Genomic DNA, 23,443 nt, shown 5'->3' on the forward strand with positions numbered 1-23,443 from the left:
GGCCTGCCTGGTCTCTCTCGTCTACCTCCTCCATTCTTTTCTTTCTCCGTTTCGTTTTTTACCTCCCCTCCAAGTTTTTATTTTCCTCTAATAAGGTGAATGGAGCTTGCGGGCGAGCACTCTGGAGAGTTTAAGCTGTTTATCTGTGCTTCGCTTCAAGAGCTTCCGGGGCCCAGAAAAGGATAGAGAGGTCAGAGAAAGTGGAAGGGTGGAAAGCGGGGAAGGGTAGGAAAGAAGGTTGGACATTTTCTTTTTAATAGCTAAAAGCCTCTTCCTTAACCAAAGCTTTACATTTGCTCCCCTTTACATCATCCTCAGCCCTGCATTTGTAGACAGATTTTATTTATTACATAAGAAGTACACAGAAAAAGTAATCATTGGGAACTCTTCTGGTCAAAGGCAGTGGCAGTTCTTTGAAATGGATTGGTGTTAATTAATTCCTCGACCAATTAAACCAAAAACCAGAAAATGCACTCTTAAAACAATATTTTATCTTAAGCTTTAGACTTTGCATAAAAGAGAGCGATGCCTACTCCACATAGATTGGTCATGCAAGTAAACATCAGAAAACTGAATCAAAAGGGGTTTTTTGTTGATTGTGTGCTGTCCTCTGACACAATGGCACTCTGGGAGGTGAGCCATTTCACCTATTTAAAAAAATTACCACTAGTCAAATGTTGAGTGTAGCTCCATAAAGAAAATGGTTTCACTTTAAGTTGGCTGTTTTGTGAACAATATTTGCATAAATTTCTCGATTACAGAAAAAACACATTGTTACTGAAACAGAAAATGCCATAGGGACATTTAGCTAAAAAGCGAATTTCTCCTCCATTGCCTCTGGTGAAAGTTACCAGAAAGAAGCAATAAAGGGGTGTGAGGGAGGTGTTGTGGGGAGGAGTTTTTATATGTTTTTCAGCATTGGGTGTGTGGAACATGGCAAGTTTTCTTGTCACACCACTCCCTAAGAGGCTGTGTGGTGGGAACACTGCCTCTGGCTGTCCCTGTCCCCCTCTCTTCCTCTCATTATTTTCAACGCGCTTGCTTTCTCTTTTGCTCCCTCTTGTGTCTTGCATTCCCTCATCCCCACCCTCTTGCCTTCCCATCACTGTTTGTCTCTGCTTTATTCGCTCAGAGCGTTGCTGTGGCGCAGGCCTCCCACCGAGGAACAAGGATGAATTTTTCCATCCACATCTCTGCCTCTATGCCTCCATCTCATTTCTCTACATCTTTCCTCCAGCTCTTTTTTTCTCCCCTCTCTCTCCTTGTGTCCTCCTTTTTCGTCTTCTTCCCCAACCACCCACACTCCCACCACCCAACTTTTTTTTCCCCACCCCTCTTTCCCGCATTTCTCTTACTTGCTGTTCGAAGTGAAACAGCAAAATGCTGTCCCTGTAGGCATTATATGCACATAGCACACCGTCGGCCAAAATAAGAGGGTAAAAAGAGCATGCCTGCTGCGTTAGCCGTTTAGAGAAATCCCATTCTAACTTTGTCCGACTGGAAAACCCTAACCGGAGCACAGTGTGCAATTATTTTCTCACCCCGACACCTATTTTCATGCTTTCTCTCGCTCCATCGCTCCCTCTCCCACTGTTTTTAGCTTAAGCTGCAGTTTTTCTTTACTTACAGTTGCTACTCAGCGATGGAAGTAATGAGGATCTTGGGAGAGCGCTTGTTTTTGCGAGCCACTGCAGGCCTATGTTCATCCCCCACAGGGAGAGTTAACTGGCATTAGCCCCCGGCTTGGAGAAGCATTGACTCGCACCCATTGAGATCTAAACCACCGTTATTGGAGCCCACTGTTTATCTGCCTCTTCCCCCTAAAGACATGGCAAATGGGGGGTTTTACCTTGACATGCGTGTGTGTGTGTGTGTGTGTGTGTGTGTGTGTGTGTGTGTGTGTGTGTGTGTGTGTGTGTGTGTGTGTGTGTGTGTGTGTGTGTGTGTGTGTGTGTGTGTGTGTTTGTTGGGTGTTGCAGGTGTGTGCACATTTATTGCCTGAGGCTTGTATTAGGAGATGGTGCTGAAGCAGCCTTTTCTCTGTCTTTTGCATCATTCTATTAGCACCCATCACGCTTACCTCACTTTGTCCAAAATGGCCCTCATTGCTTAAGGCTGCTCTGTTTTTGTGAGAACTACTTTTAAAAAATCACAGTTTTGCATGCACACACATGGCAGGTAATGCACCTGCAACGCTTGTCAGTACACTTCATTGGTCTCATCATTGAATATATGGTGAATCATTATGCTTCAGCAGCATTCATACAGGTTGAGGTAGCTCATACACTTTATATTTCCAGGGCCATGAAACAAAATAAAAGTAAGGCCTTAAGTTCTCTCCCTGGGCTTTGAACTTCACTACCATTTATGCTTGAAACCATGATGAAAACAAATCTTCAAAGACCACACTCTCTCCCTTCAAAGGTGTCTCTCGGTTGCCTCAACAGTCAGATGAGAAATTAAAAGTGCACATTGGGTTCTTAGCATGTAGTATTACATCCAAAAGAAGCAACTAATTCCTATTAGTTTTAGCCCTGTTGCAATGTATGCATAATGTTTGCATTTTAGAAAGAGTCCAACAGTTCAGTGTTGAGCAAAATTTTTTGAACTTGTGGATTCACAACTTTCTATGATGTTAGCTGAAAATAAAGAACGTTTATATTACACTTGACTGAAATAGAACTAACAAATTAGTATCGATTTATGTGAGTGACAAAACTTATTTCAAGTCATGTTTGTATGTGAGCTATTTGGATGTTAATGTGTCTTTGGACAGCTGGAAGTTTTTAAAGGTGTAAATTGTGGACAGGAAATAAAAATGCAGTGTGACGCAAGGGAGTTAGACAATAACATATCGCCACACCCCCGACTGTTACATGTGTTAATCACATTAAAGCTCCTGGAGGAACACTGGAATTGTCAGTAAAAATACTGCAAAAAAAAGCATAATTTTATGAAAAAGATAACACTTTGAAACAGTCACACTTTCACAGTTAAACCATAAAAGTGGAGAAATTACTCAATTTTATATTAACTCTCTGATGCGCGAGTGACTGACTATACAGTCTTCCATGACTGTATAACCCGTTTTTGACCCGGGTTACAATAAGTGGTTTTTTTTTTGCTACTTTTGTCATTTTGATTCAAAATGATGTTTTGTATTTTGAATCAAATATTAAAATATTTTCATTTTTCACTTTTTTAAAGGTTCTTAGAACAACTTATAGAACATTGACCATTCTCTTAGTCAAAAACCTAGTATTTATTTTTCGCTATTAAAAAGTCTTGGCTTCACCTCTTTGCTCTTTAATGTATATTATTAAAAAAAGAAGAAGCTAAATTCAAAATAGTTGTATTATTTCACCAACATAAATGTGAATCTTACGTCAACAATAACATGTGGAGGTTTATTTATTAGGTCCGTCAAAAGAAAAAGGATTACATAGTGTAGTGTGCTCCACATAGTGCAAGCTATGTCAACACTTTTTAAAATTGTGTTGATTGAATCTCAACATAATGTAGTACCAATTAAGAGTAGCTTTTAATTGAACATAACTTAAATATCTTTATATTAATATGTGCAATTTATCACTCCTTAACAACATTGAAATTAATTATGTTAGCTTTATCGCGCCTATAATTAATTTTTGTTAATTGTACTGCTATAAATAGCTGCAGTCATTAACACTTGCCTCTAAAGATGGCATGCAGTCAACATTTATTAAATTATTTATCTATTTTTATTCATTGATCATTTAAAATAAATTATGTTTATTCTGGTTTATTTTTTCTTGACAGTTAATAATCATAGGGTCATCATGCAACCATGGCTTTATATATTATTAGGTGTGCAAAAGGAAACTGTGATTTCCATTTTGCATACAAAGCAGCATTTTCCTAACATTTGAATTTTCATTTATAGTCTGTAATATTTTCTTAGCAGGCACAAAAAGGTGTACACTCAGTTTGTCCTGACATTTAGCTCGCTCCACTCCATACTCCGCAGGGCAAGAAGAACTGTGCGTCAAAGATCCAGCTCATGAATTATTAATGATGTAGATTAAAAGTGCCAGGACTCACTGAAGAGCTTGTTTGTTTTATTTGGATGTAATTATTTAATGGCACCTTGTTAAAAATGATAAAGAATATTGGATAAAAACAAGAGAAGGGAGGGACCACAGGAAAAGGTCTTATTAGTGATATTTTGGTATTAGCGGTGCATTTTCTTCTCTGTACGGTTTTCTTTGCTTCCTTTCTTCGCTTTGGTTGTCTTTCATTAAAACGTGCGTCAAATTTCTTTGCAGTAATTTCATTTGTAGTCAGTTTATATGGTTATGTGGAGGAATTAGTGGAGCATAGAGGTCACTGTTACCTGTTTCCACCTCCACAGAGGCATGCATTCACAAATGTACTGTGGAGGATGCTGCCACTCCCCCCTCTGCCGTCCAAGCAAACAGATTTTGACAGCATAGCGGGTGCCTGTTATATATCACTGCACACACTGCTCATACACACACACAAAGCCCAGCCTTTATCGCAGGGTCGGCTTCTCCAGTTAAAGGGTTCAGCAAACCGCTGCCGGCATCCTTCATCCTCAGTGCCTCCCCATCTGATCCCCAACTGCAGCTAAATCTGTCCCTTTGGCAACAAGTTGCCATGACCCTTTACTACATGCTTAAGGCTTCCTCAGTCAGTGATGCAAACATGCTGCATAACATTGCAGCACAGTGTTTTATATACACACGAAAACAAACACTTGAGAATATATTGGACGATGCACATACCCACACTTAGTTGCACGCTCCCACATACTTCTACCCTCCTCCTTGTATTGAATAAATTTGTATTTTGAAGGTTAAAGGGGAAATATCTCAGTGAAGCCAACAGTAGCAATTTATAAAACTCAGGTTTGGGAGCTTTAGCATTTCCATTATCTTAATGTTCTACAGCTTTTGTTTCTCAAGCTTTTTCAAAAGTCCCAAAACGTTTGGATATGTTGTTATCTGTGAACTGATGAGACAAAAGTAGGGCTTCTTGAAAGTTGGGTGTCTCATTACATCCGGCTTATAATTTCAAAAGCCATTCAGAAATGATTATACCTACAGTAAAAAATGGTTATGCTATGATTCTTTGAGACCTGGATAATTTGCCATAATTAATAGAACCATAAATTTTGTTCTCTACCAGAAAAGGCTGAAGAAAATTGTTCAGCCATCAGTTTGTGGCCTTAATCTGAAGCACGCAGGGATTATAAAGCAGGACAATTATCTGAATAAAACCTAGAAGTCCACCTCTGACTCACTAGAAACCTTTATAGGCTTTGGATTGGCCTGGTCTTATGTTGCAGCATGAAACCAAGTTGTTAATGGTTAAAAGATCTGTCTATTTTGGCTGAACTAAAACAGTTACATTTTCTAATTTAACTGTCAAACAGATGTAACAAACTTTTTGACAGTTTTCAAAAATCCAAGGCTTGCACATCCAGTTATTACATTCAGGTGACAATAACTTTTCACATGATATTAGTTTAGCTTTCTTACTCCAATTGATATTTTAATTTGAAAACTAAGTTTGTTGAATTTGATAAAAAGTGACTATCAATTTGACTGCATTTGTCCAGTCCAAATGATTTTAAATAATATATAAAGGCATTTGTACACACTCATTTTCTCAACTTTTAACTTGCTTTTGGTTATAATGCGGGGCCATGATTTGTAATAAAGTATGACTTTTGCATAAGGAATGCATTAGAATATTTTCCATTGCCTGTGCAGATGCACATAAAAGCTAGTAGCCAGTGTTTCTTGTGTTATCTCACAGTTGGTTCAGCGTTTGCATACTAATGCCTCCCATTCTCTCCTGCAACATGGTGACAGACTAACTAATCGAATATTCCCTCTTTGAAGCAGTGCCGCTGGAACTATTCAAGTGTGATCCAGGGGGGCTTTGTGTGTGTGTGTGCGTGCATGTGTGTGTGTGTGTGTGTGCGTGCGTGCGTGCATGTGCGAGTGTGCGTGTCTGTGTGTATGTGAACATTTCAGTACATGTCTTATGTGCCTCTGTGCTCTTACATGTGCTTCCTTGCTTGTGTGCTCTTCTGTGTTTATTTACTCTTGTTTGTGCAAGTACTTTTTACGTCCATGCATGTTACTTGTTTTTGCTTGAGTGTGAGTAGGCGGCGGATAGATGGAAATGTTGTTTATGCATTTTTATGCAAAGCAATTATGTTGACTTAATTGGGTTTGTTTATGTGGAGAGTGTGTCACCTCTAGTCATGTATCGCTTCTGGTGTGGACGGACACACACACAACATATAAACACGCATACATATGTAAACACACTTGAAATAGGATAGATTTTACTGAGTGATTGGATAACATGAATAGTGTTCTTCATTTTAAGAAGCTGTAATATTAATTGAGTTGTAACAAGCGTCACAAATTAGTATGTTTAGTACACACTAGATGTATAACTCTTACTGTTCGCACATTTTCCTGTGTGTACAGTACTAAACATTTTCACATCCCCCGTGTTTTTCGTTTGATTTAGATCAATTTGATTTTTACTTTAATCACTTACGATACAGGTGCATCTCAATAAATTAATCTGAAATTTTATTGTCGCTGTTTTAATGAAATTATAAGATATAAATTAATTAGATTCATTACACATAAAATATTATTTATTTCAAGTGATTTGATGATTTTAGTTTATAGCAAATAAAGGCTTTCATTGACACCTTTAATGAGCAGGTTACAAGTTCAAGAAGGTAATGGCAAAAGAAGTTTATAGTTCAGAGAGATCCACATTGAAGGACATAAACAGAAAATTGAATGGAAAGAAAAAGTGTAGTAGAAAAAACTGCACTGTAATAAAAGCAGTACTTAAAGGAAGGTCTTGAGTAGCAAAGTCTATTGAAGTTTTCTGGGAGATTCTTAATAACTTTTGGATTTTGCTTGGAGGTCAAGCTCCCAGATCCTGGAGGACGACTGGAGAATCCGAGTTCTTCATGTCCATGGTGAAGTTTCCACAGTCAGTGATGAGTCCAGAAACCATGACATAGGTTACAGATGGCCCAGCTATTTGTGCAGCTATGCTGGAAAACTTTAAAGCAAATTATGCCTCTATCTGCTGACAACCTTGTCAGCAGAGTTTAGGTGGACTCCTACTTTTTGATTATAATTATCTCAGTCAGATTACAAAATTAGTATATAATCTATACTAATTTTACAGGTTATAAAACTTTGCCAGGATAATTTTGGCAATGATCTAAAGGACTGGTGAATATGTGGTTCAGAAAATAATTACTTTGTGTTTGTATGTGTGTGTAATTTGAAGAATCAAAAGCCAATTTGGTTTATATTGTTTATCAAGGGAGATACTGATGCATTTCATACCTTACTTATGCTTGTGCATCTGACAATCAAAGTAAAATTCAAAATTATTTATGTTTCTCCATCTAGTGAGGGATCCTTCTCTTGTATTGGATGTGTGACAGAACTTGTTTTTGCAACTTCATTTTCCTGAAGTTGGGAACCTCTGCTTCACAAGGCAAAAATCATTTAAAACATGGAAAACATTTTAAAGACATGAAAACTTTTAGCTCCATGGATCGGTCTGCAGTTATGGAAAAGATTTAATGTAATGAAAGTTAAAAAAAAAAAACATGAATTTTTGTTACACTTGTATAAGTGTACCATCCCCAAAGCGATACTCTGAAGTTTCTTTCAACTCTCATTGCTTCAAAAGTAATGCAAAAACATCAACATTATAAATTTTTTGACATTTTTCCAATCACTCCAATTTTTTGGATTTTTGACACTGAAGGTGAATTTATATTAAACATATGTTTGTTTTGTTTTATAAGATGCACTTTTTAAAAAATCAATTAAAAGGGACCTCAAATTGTGATAGCCTTCTCCATTTCATTTAAGTTATATTCAACAATAAAACATAAATCATTAAAGACGGATGTGATCTCCATAGATTTTCTTTGGGCTTTAGGTCAAGGGAGTCGCTGCTCTTTTTGCAGTAATTTAAGCAAAAAGAGCCGCTCTTCAGTAGAGCAACGTCTCCGTATTAAAATAATTTTCTTTGCTCTTAAATCACATTCTAACTTTCTGATAAGCAACATTTTGGATTTTTGTGAGCTCTGAGCCACATTCATCAAAATTACAAATTAAAATTCATCTTAACTTTCATTCTGTAACTATAGATATTGAATTAAATCCATATTTCAACTTTGTCCAATTACACCTGAAATCCTCATGCCCTTATTTCTCCTTCTTCTTTCCCAATTTGAATCTAAAGATAAAAGGTTAATTTGCTATCTCTTTCCTTCCTCTAGGCCAAATCAATCCACCTTACTCTCTGTCTGCCATTGTTCTAATCAGACCCTCAACTCACTATTGGATTTCAATGGAACAGTCACAGCCCAAAGACCTGCTCAGCAAACCCAATCGATGATCCTCAGATGGCTCTGGTTTTCCAGTGGAGAGGGGTCTCGCTCATTTTAATGATTACTCAGAGAAGTGACTTTGGTTCCAATGTCTTGATGTGTCCTCCTGTGGTGGATTTGCCAGTTGTTGCATGGTGAACCAGAATTAACTTTGTGTGTGTGTGTGTGTGTGTGTGTGTGTGTGTGTGTGTGTGTGTGTGTGTGTGTGTGTGTGTGTGTGTGTGTGTGTGTGTGTGTGGGGGTGTGTGTGTGTGTGTGTGTGTGTGTGTGTGTGTGTGTGTGTGTGTGTGTGTGTGTGTGTGTGCAAGTGGCTGACTTTGGCATCAAATCCTTTCGTTTTGTTTAGTCACCTAAAAAAAAAAAAAAAAAGTTTAAACGTTTAACTTTTGTGGAGCTGAAAAAAAAAAAGTGGTCCTCCAGGAGTTGATTGTTTACATCATTTCATGCATTTTTCTTTCATTTTTCAAGCAAAGCAGATGGAAAGAAAATAAAAATCAATTTGCTTTTGACCTCGCTTCCAATAAACAAAGAAGGAAAAATGATTCTTGCTAAAAGTTTTGTTTTCATATGGCAACATTTGTTTCAAGGACTGGATTAAAACAATAATTTGCACCTCACATGAATCCAAACCCATGAACTCAAGCTTTATGTTTTTTACAGGTACAGCTGTGGCCCCGTTGAGCTCTGGAAATGGACCCGATGCAGCGCATCTGTCAATCACACGCTCCCCTATGGCTCAGGAGAGAGGTAAGTCTCCCTCTACATATATTTGAATAATAACCAATATCAAGAACTGGGTAATTTGCTTTGTCTGGCAGAAGAAAAAAAAGAGAAAATGCTGTCTTCTGACATGCTTGTGTGTTTTTATGGGATGCTTCCTTCCCTCCATTTTTGTGCTTGAAAGGCACAAGACATATCATCCCATCTTGGAGTTAGATCTAAAATAAAAGAAATTGCAATGTCAACTGCAAAATGATGGTATTTTTTTTTTCCATTCCACACCAACCAGGGGCTGCATAAAATTTGAGACTGAAGAAAATGGCAAACAGAAATTGTGTGTTGCCAAAGTCAAGGGAATGAAAGTAGTTGTAATAAAACTATTGTTTTGAGTATATTTGAGTCCAGCATGAGCTGCTTAAGATCGTAGTTCATGTCAGCTTCTTTCATTAATACACAACACACAAAAGAGCTAAAAAGAAAGAAACCAAACAGAAGACAATAAAGAATCCAAGCGATTGTTTCTTTGAATTCAGACATGAATACATAACACAGTGGCCACCAGAAGAAACTATGAAGCACATATTTGAGTTTATTGAAGTTTATCCAATTGGGTAACTAGTAAAAGGAGAGATTTCAGAGGAAATGTCTCATAAAAGGAAGCTGGGAGGCATACAAAACCAGGACCTATGGAGGAATTTAAAAGCGTTCTTATGTTCAGTCTGTCTCTAATTCACCACAGCAGCGAAGAACGACTTCAGACAAAAACCGATTCAAAACTAAACTTTTGGGAGTATTCATACACATATGGTCTTTTAATCAGCCCTCGTATTTCTCCAAAACGTCTGTGTCATCAGAATAGCATGACGACATTGAAGTTTGTTGCATGTTTTGTGATTCTTAGCCATTTTAGCCTAGGTTTATTGAGTCTTATTAAGTGCTAATCTATATCTTAGATAAAAAATAAAAAAAATGTCCTTTCTTCATTAAGGTGGAAGAAATTTGTATACAAGTCATTATTAATTTGTTATGAGAACAGAGCTTTGAGTTATCCCACTGGTAATCATTGTTTGGTCAAATTTTAATTGATATATCATGCAAAACAGTCCCAGTATGCTACATAACATCTGGACCATTTTAGCAGAGTGCCAGACAATGTCATTCATGTTTTTCTAGTCCATTAGTCAGCATCTTTTAATAATTTCTGTCAAATGCAGATTCGGTAATGCTAACACTGAGTAAATAAATGTATTTCCAAAAGGCTTGCTATGTGAACACTAACCCAGAGGGCAAATGCCCTAGCCAAACTCAAGGTTGTCTCCAGCAATTATGACCACTTTTCAGGTGTTCGTACAAACAGCACATTTGCTGATTTTTGCAATTCTAATTTCCATATCCACACAACCCTGCAAAAGCATGAAAGACTGGGAATTGACCTTAATGGAATGACTGAGGCTGCCTCTCCATCATGAACCAAAGAGCAGTTAAAATCACAGAGAGACAGAGGGAGTGGATGGATGAAGACAGAGGGAGAGAGTGGGGCACTGATGAAATCAAGTTGGAGATTTAATGCTGCTCTCTAATGCCTGTAAACCTCAAATGCCCCTCTGCCTCCCCCAGCCAAGTCCAGAAAAACTCAGCACGTTTAACAAGGTCGACCGTTGTTTATGCTTTTTTTCCCGTGCTCGGGTTAACCCCCTCCCTCTAGAGATACTGTACTCCCCACTTTGCTCAAGTGCTGGCCTCCCTAAGAGCCTCTCTCTGCTCTTCATTTCGATAAATCCACTGACCGTCCCTTTTTCACTCCCTACTTTGTTCTCACGTGCCCGCTGTTGTCCAGCTGAGAGCTTCATTGCCAGAACAAGAGAACGGTCTGTGTTTGTGTGTGAAGAGGGAACGAAACACAGAGAGGGAGAGGCAGGGAGAAAAATCCTTGAATGTGTTATTTGCTTTTAGCACTGTCTGCACAATGTTTCTCTCCCCATCCATTTTCCAGGCAATTTAAAGTGCGGTATTACACTCAGTATTTTTTTCTCCTCCTCTCCCAGAATCCCCTTACCCTAATGGAAGCAAAACATTACAATAATGTCCTCGCTCCTTAAACCCAGCACTCGCAGCCTAAGCACTTTCAGGCCCCAATCGCTCTTTTCCCTCCGTTGCACTGTCTTTCCCTCCCACACACACTTTCTCTCTTGCTGAATCTCTTTCTGCCTAGGCCTGCGTCTCTGTGCGGCACAAAAAAACTCATGCGGCATGTTTATTGCTCTCTGTCTTTATCTCCTACTCACACACACACTCAGAAAGCAAATACGTATATGCATATGCACAGTCAAAAACTTAAGAGCATTTGAAAACTTCTGCTTCTCTTTCCCAGTATCTTCGTATTTCTCTCTTACTCTCTTTGCAGAAGTACGGAATTACACAAGCCTCAGCCTTTTGTCGTTTCCCCAAACCCCAAACTCACTAAAGAGCCAGCCTGTGTGCGCTCATTCAACAAAGCGGATGGCTATCAAAGTTTACAGCCGAGCAGACCCAATCCATTTACACCTAATCTGCAATAGCGCTCTTACACGCACACACATTTCCACACCCACACGGCCTCTCTTTTCCCTCAATGGCCGTCCAGCGACCTTTCTCCATTCGCAGCGGATCGGAAAACCTTTCAACAAGTTTTTTTAAAAAAAAAAAAAAAACGAATAGCGCTGTTTGACAGAGCGAAGCCCAGGCGAGGATCGCTGCAAATGTCAATTTGAATGGTGCGGGCGAGTTTGGGCCTTAGAGGCTTTAACACGTCTACTGACAGAACAGCTTAGAATAACACAGTAGCCACGGTCAAATCACTAGCTGTTCTGTGGAGAGTGGGGGTCTGTATTTTTATATGTCCACTCAGCTTTTACAGCTACATGCATCTCTGAGGCCAGGTGTGTACTTGACCTGGCTTTTGTCAGCAATAGCATTCACTGAATGCTCGCGCTCTCTGTTTATTTGTGTTCAGGCATCCTGTTGCATGTCAATCTGTTGTGTTTTAGAAACACCTATTTCATACTGACTTATTCACCAAAGTGAATATATGACTAACAGTAGATGACACAGAGGCAAGAGATCAGACATTGAAAGACACTGAATAGAAAACAGGATTTCTTCTTTTCTACAATCCATCACATCTTTGCACACTACAAGAAGAAATCAGATTTTGCTATTTTTCTAAACATGGAAAAGTATTTACACTCGGACTTTATTCAATTACAAAATTAGTCTTTAACACAATTTTGCCCAACACAGTTATTAATGTGGTTTTGAAGAGCTAACAAGAAACCCAAACAACCGTCTGCTTTGAGGTTTATTATACAGACAGAAAAACCATTTTAAACCTCTTTATTTATTGGATAATCTAGTTTAAATTTTCTAAACCTTAGAACTTTTAAAATAGATAAAAGTTTTGATACAAAAAATCCCCAAACTCTAAAATAGTCTTTTTTATTTTGATCATTGAAAAGCTAACTTGTTCCATAGTTTGTGAAATGAGGGGAAAAAATTCTCTAAATCTGGTTAAAATATTGATAAATTATTTGGAAAGCCAGAAAATGTATCAAATATGATTTGAATAATTAGGCATTCCCTTTATTTTTGATAAATCCTAGAAGTCACTTAATTAATGAATTCACTCCCTCTATTTGGAAATTAATGCATGTAATCATGCCTTATGATGAAGTGCATGATTACATTCTAAAATAAACAAACACTAAATATCCCCCAATAACCAAACACATCTCACTAAGCACTGTTTCACCACTATTTTTAAATAATGGTAAACTGCAATCCAGTTGTCAAAGTCAAAATCTAAATCCAGCTAAGGATGTGCGACACAAGTGAGCATGTTTTTTTTCAGACACACTCCATCCAATTTGGTGGATAGAACTTGAACTATTTTGCAAATTAATTCAGGCTCTGACTTTGCAAAGCTGAAAAAACACCAAAAGACTTGCAACTGGATACCCAATACCCACAAAACACATTGAGGTTTGTTTACAACATGGCTAAAAGTGAAATCTGTAGCCACAATCACTTCCTAGAAATTAGAACTTTCAGAAGTAAAAAGAATGTTTGCCATCTAAATGTGTTTGTCTGTTCTAGGTTTTATATCGAACATGCAGAGAAACCAGTCTGGCTCGCAGTTCGCACCTCCCCAGTCCGGACCTCCCATGTCACCCCACCCATCCCATGGAGGCTCAATGTATCCCAGCATGGGTCCATATTCACAGAGTGCCCCTGCTGGTCCCTATGGACCTCAAGGACCCCAATATGGACACCAAGGTTAGAAATGTTTTACATTTTTTTAGCGAAAAGAGCAAATGCTATTCTTATCTTAAGACGTGTAATTCTTCTTTTATCTCAGGTACAGTGATGTTTTGGGGTATTTTTCTCCTTTTTTATTTCACACCTCCATTTGAGGAGAGTGGATTATGTGACGTCTAATGTGAAATGTTTTTATTTAATAACTTTTCACATTTTCTAAGCTCCAAAACAACAAAGATGTTTCATACAAGCCATCTTATAAAATAATGTCAAAATAAAAGTCCTGCAGTTTTAAGCTTACAAGAGGGAATCAAATTTCCAGAGTTTGAAATTCTTCTTTAAAATTTAAAGGCAAAGAATGAGTTCCTGTCACACTGGATTATAACTGACCTCTCTTGTCATGACTTCCACCTGATCTACTTCAACTTTCTGACCAGTCATGTTAGGAAGAGGAGTGCCTCACATCATCCAGGCAGAGAGGGTTCAGACAGAAAAAGGCAGACTTGTCATTTTTTGAACCCTCACTCCCCCCACAGTGTCAGCAAGGTTGCTAATTAGGAATACAAAAGGACTCCTTTTCAGAGACATTTCCATCATCTACTTTTTACACACACATGCAAGCACACACTCACACACACGGATAAGTACAACCATCTATCCTCCTGCATGGAGGGCCTGACGGTGGGCATTAAAATCAAATGTGACTCTCTGATTATTCATGAGGCCCTTGAAACCTGAACAGACCTCCTGGCCCTCTTCATGATATGATTATGAGGGAGCGCCTAAGTGATGAGACTGACATGTCAGAAGATTTAGCCATTGAGTAGCAACCTCTATTTCTGGTGAGATGCTTTGGTTTTAGCCATAAGGAAAAGAGGAAAACATTTTAAAGCTTCATATCAGAGATTTTCAAAGCCCAAACACTGATCTAGATCGAAGTAGCAAATCAATTCAAGACTTTTTACACCAGCTTTTCTCAGAGCCTGCTGTGAACAGCATATCAACATGACCTTGGTCAAATTGTGGAAGACTGGAGCTGAATTCCTGGATTTGACATATAAAACATTGAATATTATAGTTAGGTGATTTGTACCTTAGAAATAACAAATCTCCATGTTTAAAGTGTCAGATAAGTGAATCTTTACTGCATCATTTCGAGTGAAACAGCTGTAACACAGAGATGTAACAGCCGCAGCACATATCTCTCTCAGACACCCAGCTGTTCAGTATAAAATATTAGATTGGTTACTGTCAAAAAAGTAAATAAAAATTAATTCAATAATAGTCTGAGCATGAATGTTGGTGAGAGATTATATAGCATCTTTGTGGAAAAATTTCACTGTCTGAGTTAGGTAAAATACAATCAAAATAATACTTATGTAATGCACTTTTGTATGAGACTTGGATGCTGCATTTTTCAATTAAAAATACTCATGGATAAATAACAAGCTACTAAAACACTAAAATAACCTCAATATATTTGGGATGTCTTTCTATTGAACTCTGGCCATTTTATAGATAAGCCATAAGAATGAATATTTTATTACATCATAAAATGTGTTTTTCTCACTAAGTTACTATGTTTTCTGCCTCTGTGTGGCTGACATTTTTTCCTTAGTCATTTTGATGTTATGCTGCACTTTTATTTGTTCTGTTTATTCTTGTGGCTTTTCATTTGTTGAGGCATAAAATTTTGTTTTAAGTAGATAAAGTTTTATATCTCAGATCAATTCAGAAAACTCTATATGCTTTGCTGTTAGAATTAGAGTGGTTTATGTTTACAACAATGTGCAACAATAGGCGTAAAGTGCAAACTCCTTTCTAAGCAAGTTACATTCATGGGGTTTTTCAATTCTGTGATGGACTGGCAACTTGTCCAGAGTTTACACTGCCTTTCACCCAACTACTGATGGAGATGGGCACCATAAATGATGGATGGACAGATTTGCTCATCACTAGTTGTCTCAGATTTAAGGTCTTATTTTGAAATTCAATCTGGCTCTTTCTGCATACATTTTGAGTGCACCTGCAAACTTCTCCAAATGCATGTAATTAAATACTTGCTATAACACATTAGGGTATTTCACCTAGTCGTTTGCTGATTTATTTGTGCTGACAGTATTGCCACAATATTGAAAGTTTTATTCTGCCCTGATTCTGTTGTTGTGACAGGCTGAGTTTACAGTAGAGGAATGGATCCAAATAAAAGGTTCCTGCCAATTCCCTCACTGCCAAATCTGGTATAAAAATAGTGACTTGTGAAGCAGTTGTGGCACATTGTCTTTTATTCTACGTGTAATTCTGATCCACATCAGTGTGCCTTTATATTCTGTGTTTATGTTGTGATCCATGCAAACATTTATCCTCAAATATCAGAGGAAATACTCCATTTTGAATTTATTCTTGTAGCAAAACACAAACAAGTCTTTGATGAAAAGTATATTTTGTAAAGTTCATTCTCAAAATAGTGGCATAAATGTAGATTGATCACTGCAGATATGTAACATCAATCTCAGCTCCTAAATATTTGTTTCACATTGCCCTCTGTTCAGTAGTTCTTTTATTTAGTATTTCACGGAAGGTTGTCTGGTTTGATGAGCCTTTCAGAAAATCAGTCTCATCACGCATTAGTCTAAGCATTCCGATACTCCAGAAAGAAAGAAAGAAAAAAATCTACCACAATCCAGGAAGTTGAGAAAAAAAGCTTGGATCAGTTTCTATAATTAGGCCTTATTCTCCCATTTGTTTCTCCAACATGCAACACCCGGCCATCAAACAAATGGTGACATCTGCTGTTGCACTTTATTTTCTGCCCTTGGCAGCACACCACAAGAAACATTGTGGTATTTCTTTTTTGGTTAATGTGAGTTTTAATGTGTCACCTTGATAAATGCACCCGTCCGTGCTTATGTTTTCCCAAATTTGCGGCCGCTCCCTCACATTTGTTAATGTTGATTAATAGCCCTAATGCGTTTGGTATTTGGTCTCCTTTCTCCTCCCACTCTTATCTCTTAATGTGACTTTGGCTGGGCTGACAGCCCAGTAAGCAAAGAGAAATAGAGAAATTAAGAAAGCAGAGAGCGACAGCGAGGCTGACTAGCCTGGAAGCAGCTCTAGAGGCAGATGAGCATGAAATATCCGTTGGATGACAGAAATGATGTTACCATCAGAGACTGCTCAATGTCTCCTCATCTCACTTATTTGTACAACAAATCTGTATGTCAAAATAATCTAATTTACATATAGTAAAAGTGGACCCACTACTTTTCGGTGCCGCGTTCAATGTTTTTAGACAGCATAACTTTATACCAATACATAAATAACAGAAAAAGTAATTCCTGCCCGATATTAAATGATGGTGATCTTTCAATTAGAACCGACATAGTTTACCCTACTGAAGGACACCTGATAATGATAGCTTATCATTTTCACATTACCTTATCCTTATGCGTCATCTTCCCCCAAAATTGTATGTATGTGGGTCTTTTGTTGGCACCCATAAAGGTAATTAAATGGTCCTAAAAGGAATGCTGTGAGGATTTTTTTCTGAATAGACAGAAATACTATTATCTCAAATTTGGGAACAAAACAGCTACGGCTTTACAAGTATATATTTTTTGCAAAACATAAAGTAGAAATATGGATTTAACTAACCAAATCTTCCATTGCAGTGACTCAGGAATGTGTTTTGGCTGACAGATTTTGCTGTTTTTGCCTTTGTCTTGTTATAAACTCGGTTCTAGTTATATTTTTAAGGATTCAAAGGGATTCCGGGGCTCGGCCAGGGCCAGGTCAGGGTGCGTGTGTGTCGAACAGGGCAGACAGCTGCTGGTCATTGTTCTTAATGACAGCTCCATCTGCTTCCCTTCCCTCTCTCCGGTTCACTAACAAATTAGCAAGAGCAGAATTTTGCTCCAAGTCCCTGAACTCTGTTCTATAGATGTATTTTTTCTCTGGCACATCTATCTGGATGGAGGTTGAGCTTATATTTTTTGTGTGATATAACATTTTCAGTAAAGAAATACAGCACAAGACTCTTTGGAAGAATAGAAGAGAACATAACTTCAAAGAGGAAAAAGCTGCTTTTTTATTAATGGATAACAACTAGAGTGGAGGTTGTTTAAAGTGCATCTATCATCATCTTTACAACTTTTTCTTTTCAGTTATGTTCAGGCTTGTAGCTCACAATAGTTTTATTCACGTCTATGTCCAGAATCGGACAATAGGTAATACGTACACAACGTGAAATTTTTAATTGCTTAAGAGTGCTGAGGTTAGGAACAAGATACAGGAAGTAATATTTCCCATCAATAATTTTATCTTGTAAAGCAAAGATGTATTTGATGACTTGTGGAACCCAGAGAAGGAACCCTGGAGAAATGTTGCCCAACATCAGTAGTTTGGAGACTTGACTAACTAGGTATTTAAACAATCTTTGATGAATCCTGTTAGATTATGTGAGTCTCACTTTTCTCTGTGTAACTAGTCTGAGTTTTACTCATGAGGATTTAGACAGAATTACAGTCATGTTACTTATAAAGGTTGTGTTGTGGAAAATGCTTGTCACAGCACTCTATATATCCATTAGTCTGTTTTCTCATGTCGACTTGTGGTTTGACCCTTAAAATGTGACTTCATACCAATGCTACACATGTGGTGAATATTATAGAAGTTAAAATACTTGCTCCCTTGACACAGAAGAAAATTAGTGGCGATCATTATTTTAAAAAAAATTCTTGTCTGACAAACTTTATTTTCATTTAAATAGAGAAAAGCTGACCGGTTCACTTACTGCAGAAGCTATCTGTAGCAGCTGTGGCTTGAAAGAATTACTTTCAGTTTTACTTTTTTTTTTTTAAATGCAAGTTTTAAGATTTTAAATGAATACCTTTTTAGAATCCTTGGCTAAAAATGTTTCTGCAGATAGGCATTTTTATTAGGTGAAGAGGAAAGTCAATTTATACTAAAAGTGTTTCATTCCACTTTTTTGAAGCAACAATGCTTACTGTATCACTGTATCAAGTGGTCAACCTTCCATTGGCTATATTCGTGTCCCTTTATAAAAACAACATTGTCTTACATATAAGGTACTGCCATCCTGTTTTAGATGGCCATTTCTATCTTAGAAATGAGAACATTTATAAGCAGTACCTAAATATTGCGCAATTATTTCTGAATTTATCATTACATAAATTCATAACTTATATATATATATATATATATATATATATATATATATATATATATATATATATATATATATATATATATATATATATATATATATATATATATATATGTTATGAATATGGAGATCAAGCTTGACTAATTTTTCTTCCTTTCCTCTTTTCTTTCTGTCTGAATGAGCTCCAGAAGTCAGCTCAGCAGTTACAAACAATACCAAAGCTGCTAAATGTTTATGTATCTCCTTTGAAAGCCTTCTTCATCCAAAGTCAAGCTGATCTTTTTCTGTTGTCATCAAACTCTTTCTCTCAAATGACTCCAACAGCTGTTTGTAAAGACATGCACTTGGACATGGTTGAGAGTCGACATGTTGGGAACAGCAGACTCATAATCAGACGGCGGAGGAGGACATTATACCGTTACAGAAAAGAGATTTGGTGTCTGTCTGAGCTCTGCTTTTTCTCCCTCTACTGCCTTTCCCACCTCAAGGGGGTTAAGGCACTCCACTGGTAATGACCATGCTGCAGACAGGACTTTTAAGCCTTAGCCTCAATTTAAATCGCCCCCCCAAACCTCCAAAAAAAGAGAAAAAGAAAACTCATGACTCAAGCCAGTGCCTAAAGGAGTCGGTAAGTCTCGGAAGGAAATTGACAGTTTGAGGAGCTCAGTTGCCCCAAGGTGAACCCCAGCCCTGCTGTGGCTCAGAAACCCGACTAGGGAAGGTGCTGAGGTGGCTGTAGGAGGATGTGTGAGCCTCAGGCAATAAGAGATGCTGGAAAAAGAGCCATCTTTCCAACCAAGCATGTTGTAACAAACAGTGAGTCCAACTGTTTTTAAGGGTTCCCATTGCAACAATCCACCTCCAACTCCAGTTATGAAATGGAAGAGAGGAAAAGAGAATAATATTCACTTCCTTAACGTTTTCCCTGCATGCTGTATTCGGCAGCTCAGACATGCAGTCATGTATTCTGCGTTCCACTCCTCACTGATGGAAGTTCACTGGTCCTGAGGGCACATTGTACCTTTCCCTACCGTAAGATTGCCTCGGCTGTTAGCTCTGGCCGGTCCAGTCTGCTGAGAGAAGCACCAGACTGTAATCTCCTTGGTCACACTGTAGCTCTCATGCAGGACTGCAGGGATAAAAACCCAGCGAAGGATGGAGCGTCCACCAAACCCGTGACCAGAGTCGAGAATTTCCATGTAATTGTGAACGAAGCACCATGAGTTTTCCTCCTCCACTCCTTCATCAAGCTATAAATATCACCGGTACTCCCTCTCAAAGGCTCTGAGTGTGAAGAAACACAGGCTAAGAAATAAGGACACAAGAAGGTGCAAATGAGACAAAATGTCCTCCTTTTAATTTTTTTCTTTTGGTTCTGCTTAATTGGTTTCCAGAGCAACAGGAATAGCATGTGAAGGTACAAAGAATGGATGATATGCATTCCAGGTTAGGTAACAAACACAAACTTAAATATATTTTCGAGGAATCAATATGAGGCAGTGAGTATATAGTTATGAGGTAGAATGAAATAGATGTATTACATTCTTTAAGTTTTTTTCCAAATCACAAGAAACTTAAAGTTAAGGTTCTTCTTTCTACAGGTGCATATCTGTTTTATAATGGTTCATCATGAAACTCCAATAAAACCCAATGATGTTTATGAATCCATATGAACAGTTTTTAAAAACACTACAAAATTCCTGTTAGTTTTTCTCTAGAATAAATAAAACTTTACCTCATAAAATTATCCAACTTTTTATTCTGATTTACTCTGACAGCACATCTAATTGAAAGCATTTGAAAACCTTTAAAGATTACACCTTGGAGTTTAACGGCTGAGCTTTCATGGGTTATGAGTTAGTTCACTATCTGTCCTTGAAGAAGTAGTCTGACAGTCCACTTTGTCAGAACAAAGCAAGATAGATTGGAGAGCCTCATTTTAATGTTATCCCCAAGTTATGCTGTCATTCTTTCACCTCAAGCAATCATAGGTATTGCATAAAATTTGACGAGTTCTGCATTCTGCAAGCTAATTTCAGACATCCTGATCCTTTAGTCTCATGATGGACAAGAAAAACTGAAAACTCAGACATGGAAACTTCCACACACTTACTCCCAATTGTTTGACTTTTTAGCCCATACATCAAAAAGAAAATGAGACTGTATGGTATAAACAACTTTCCGGGAGGTTTCCTGGAGCCTCAGTCAGTCACAGATGCCAAAAACCACCAAGTCTGCCCAGGCGATGGAGAATATGGCCAGCACCCACGGGTCTTAACAGCTGTCCAAAAAGTTGGAAATATATATATATATATATATATATATATATATATATATATATATATATATATATATATATATATATATATATATATATATATATATATATGTACCATACATACAACCGCCAACTCCCACATTCCCTAGCCGCCCAAAGTCCCTAAGATATCCTTTCTTCCTCTATGCTTCTCTATTACAGCCCTAAAGCCCTTGACAGGTGTCAGCCGTACTCAGCTCACCAGCTCACTAAAGCTTCCCTCATCTTCCACTGTAGATTTCATTACAACGTCTGGACAAATTCAAGTAGAATCGCTGAATTTTATGGGAAAGACTTTTATTTCCATTGACCTTAAATCCTATCTCGAGGGTCGGCATTTTTATTTATGTTTTTTCCCTACCTCCCTTTTCGTCTGTGTTCCTCTGCTTCCTTTCCAACCTTCTGTTGCTCCAGTCTCTTCGGAGGCCTCACAGGCTTATGTCATGCAGAGAGTGCTTCTTTGCTGAAGCGATTCGAGGACAGTGGGAAGCAGTTTCCATTTTCAGAGTTGTTTTTTCTCCCCCTCCTGTGTGGAATATTGTCATTTAACTTCTTTTCGTTTGAGCGTGCAGAAAAGCCTTCAAGGTTTTAAAGGAACTTGATCCCCTTTTCCAGACAAATTCTCAGGGGATTATGCACTGAGGCCCAACTAAAGCACTCTTAATCAAATCAAAAATAAATAGTCCCTTTTACAATGGGAAATGCCACATTTTCTATTTCTATTTTGCAGGGGATTTGTCCTGGGAAGTGAGTATCACTGTGGAAACAGCGCTCTGCCTGCAGAGGGAATACTCTGCTCTTTATGGGAGCACTCGCTTGTTATAGCAGGTGTCTTTTAGTGTTCCTGAATGTACAGCACCGAGCAACAATACCCAAACTGTTTTTATCACAGATTTTATTGCATCTAATTGGGATTTTATGACATAAAGCAAAATAAACTGGTACATAACTCTCAGGTAGAAGGATGAAGATACATGGTTTTTAAAATATTTTACAAATCAAAATCACCAAGTATGTCATTCATTAATATTTATTCACATGACTGAATAGTGCGTAGAAAACTATCTACCTGCAACTACAGCTGTAAGTTTTCAGAATAGGTCTCTACCAGCTTTGCATGTCTGCAGACTTTATCCCATTCTCTTTTGGAAAAAAAGTTCAGTCTTAGTGTGATTGGATGGAAAGTATCCACAAACTCCCATTTTTAACTGGTCTGTCACATAGAATTCCATCAGATACTGTCACATTTGTGGTTGTGGCATTACTGTATATATTATATATAAAATGTTGAAAGGGTGTGAATACTTTCGCGTGGTGCTGTATACCCACAGTGTATTTGCCAGCATGGTCCTTTCTTTCATGTTGCAGATGGATTTGAGTGAAGGTTTTAAAGCCAAAATAGAGGGGTTTAAGTGTGCCTTAGGAAAGCTTCTGGCATCATGGGCGCGTGGCACTCCAGGGCAGCCAGAAAGCATTTACTGCAGATTAGAGCTCCTCTCAAGTGTTTCACAAAGTCAGCCTTAAGCTTGGAAATTGTTCCCAAGGCTATCCAGCAACCTGAAGCGCTGTAAAAAAAAAAAAGTCATTCGAAACACACCCAAATGTTTTTTTTTCTTTCTTTCTTTCTTTTTTGCACACATTGTATTTTAAGAAGTTATGGATAAGAACTTGGTTCAGCTCTAAACATTTTTCTCATTCTTTACCTGTCACAGTATTTATTGAGACAGGTTTACTGTCATGGTGTTATTGGTTAGTGGGATGAAATTGTTGTTTGTGCCACAGTAGTGAATATTAAAGCAATAGCTGACTAGCACAGTCAGTTTCTCTCAAATTTATGAAGCCTATCTGACCCTTGGACATCCTTAAATCTGCCCAAGCTTAACAATATTAAACTGATGACATACTTTATCTATTCTTAACTATGTTCCAATTTTTTTCCTTAATGATTGTCTTCTTATTTTCTTAATGCAGGTAACTACCCTCGGCCCTCTAACTACATTGGGTCAGCTGGAAACAACTACAGTGGCCCCGGCCTGTCCAACAGTCTGGGGATGAATGCCACTAGTCCCATGCATGGACAAGGACCTGGAGGACGGAGCCATGGCCCGGGGAGCCAGAACAGGACCTACCCAATAATGGGTCCCACTTCTCCCAGCATGCCACAACCCGCTGGACCAGGGATGGGTCCTCCATCTAATCGCAAGCCGCAGGAGGGCGCTGTAGCCAACTCTGTGCACAACAGGTAAAAGTACTGCCAGGTCACAGGAGTTAACCTTTAAAATTGATTTTGTTTTGTTCTGTGATTTTTTATTTTTTTTTGTACCAAATTGCTGTTTTTGGTGCAATCTTGTGCTGATGTTTCCTGAAAGTCTATTTTCTTGGCCTCTTAATGCCTGAAAGGGCTGCGGACATGAATGTGAAGTACAAAAATGCAGTTTGACTTAAAAATAGTTTCTTACATATCTTTAAT

At 38.0% G+C, this 23,443-nt stretch overlaps 1 protein-coding gene across 2 annotated transcripts in view; it reads left to right on the forward strand.

Annotated features, from left to right (window-relative positions):
* The window catches only part of LOC129365237 (AT-rich interactive domain-containing protein 1B-like), a 194,957-nt gene that overhangs the window by 140,868 nt on the left and 30,646 nt on the right, over positions 1-23,443 (forward strand). For both annotated transcript variants that reach the window (XM_055038316.1, XM_055038317.1), the window contains exons 6-8: positions 9,119-9,205; positions 13,310-13,489; positions 22,945-23,215. In XM_055038316.1, coding sequence (XP_054894291.1) covers positions 9,119-9,205; positions 13,310-13,489; positions 22,945-23,215 — 538 coding nt within the window. The remainder of the gene's footprint in view (positions 1-9,118; positions 9,206-13,309; positions 13,490-22,944; positions 23,216-23,443) is intronic.

This window comes from Poeciliopsis prolifica, unplaced genomic scaffold (genome assembly GCF_027474105.1).
Source record: "Poeciliopsis prolifica strain line A6 unplaced genomic scaffold, Auburn_PproV2 SCAFFOLD013, whole genome shotgun sequence".
NCBI classification, from domain to species: Eukaryota; Metazoa; Chordata; class Actinopteri; order Cyprinodontiformes; family Poeciliidae; genus Poeciliopsis; species Poeciliopsis prolifica.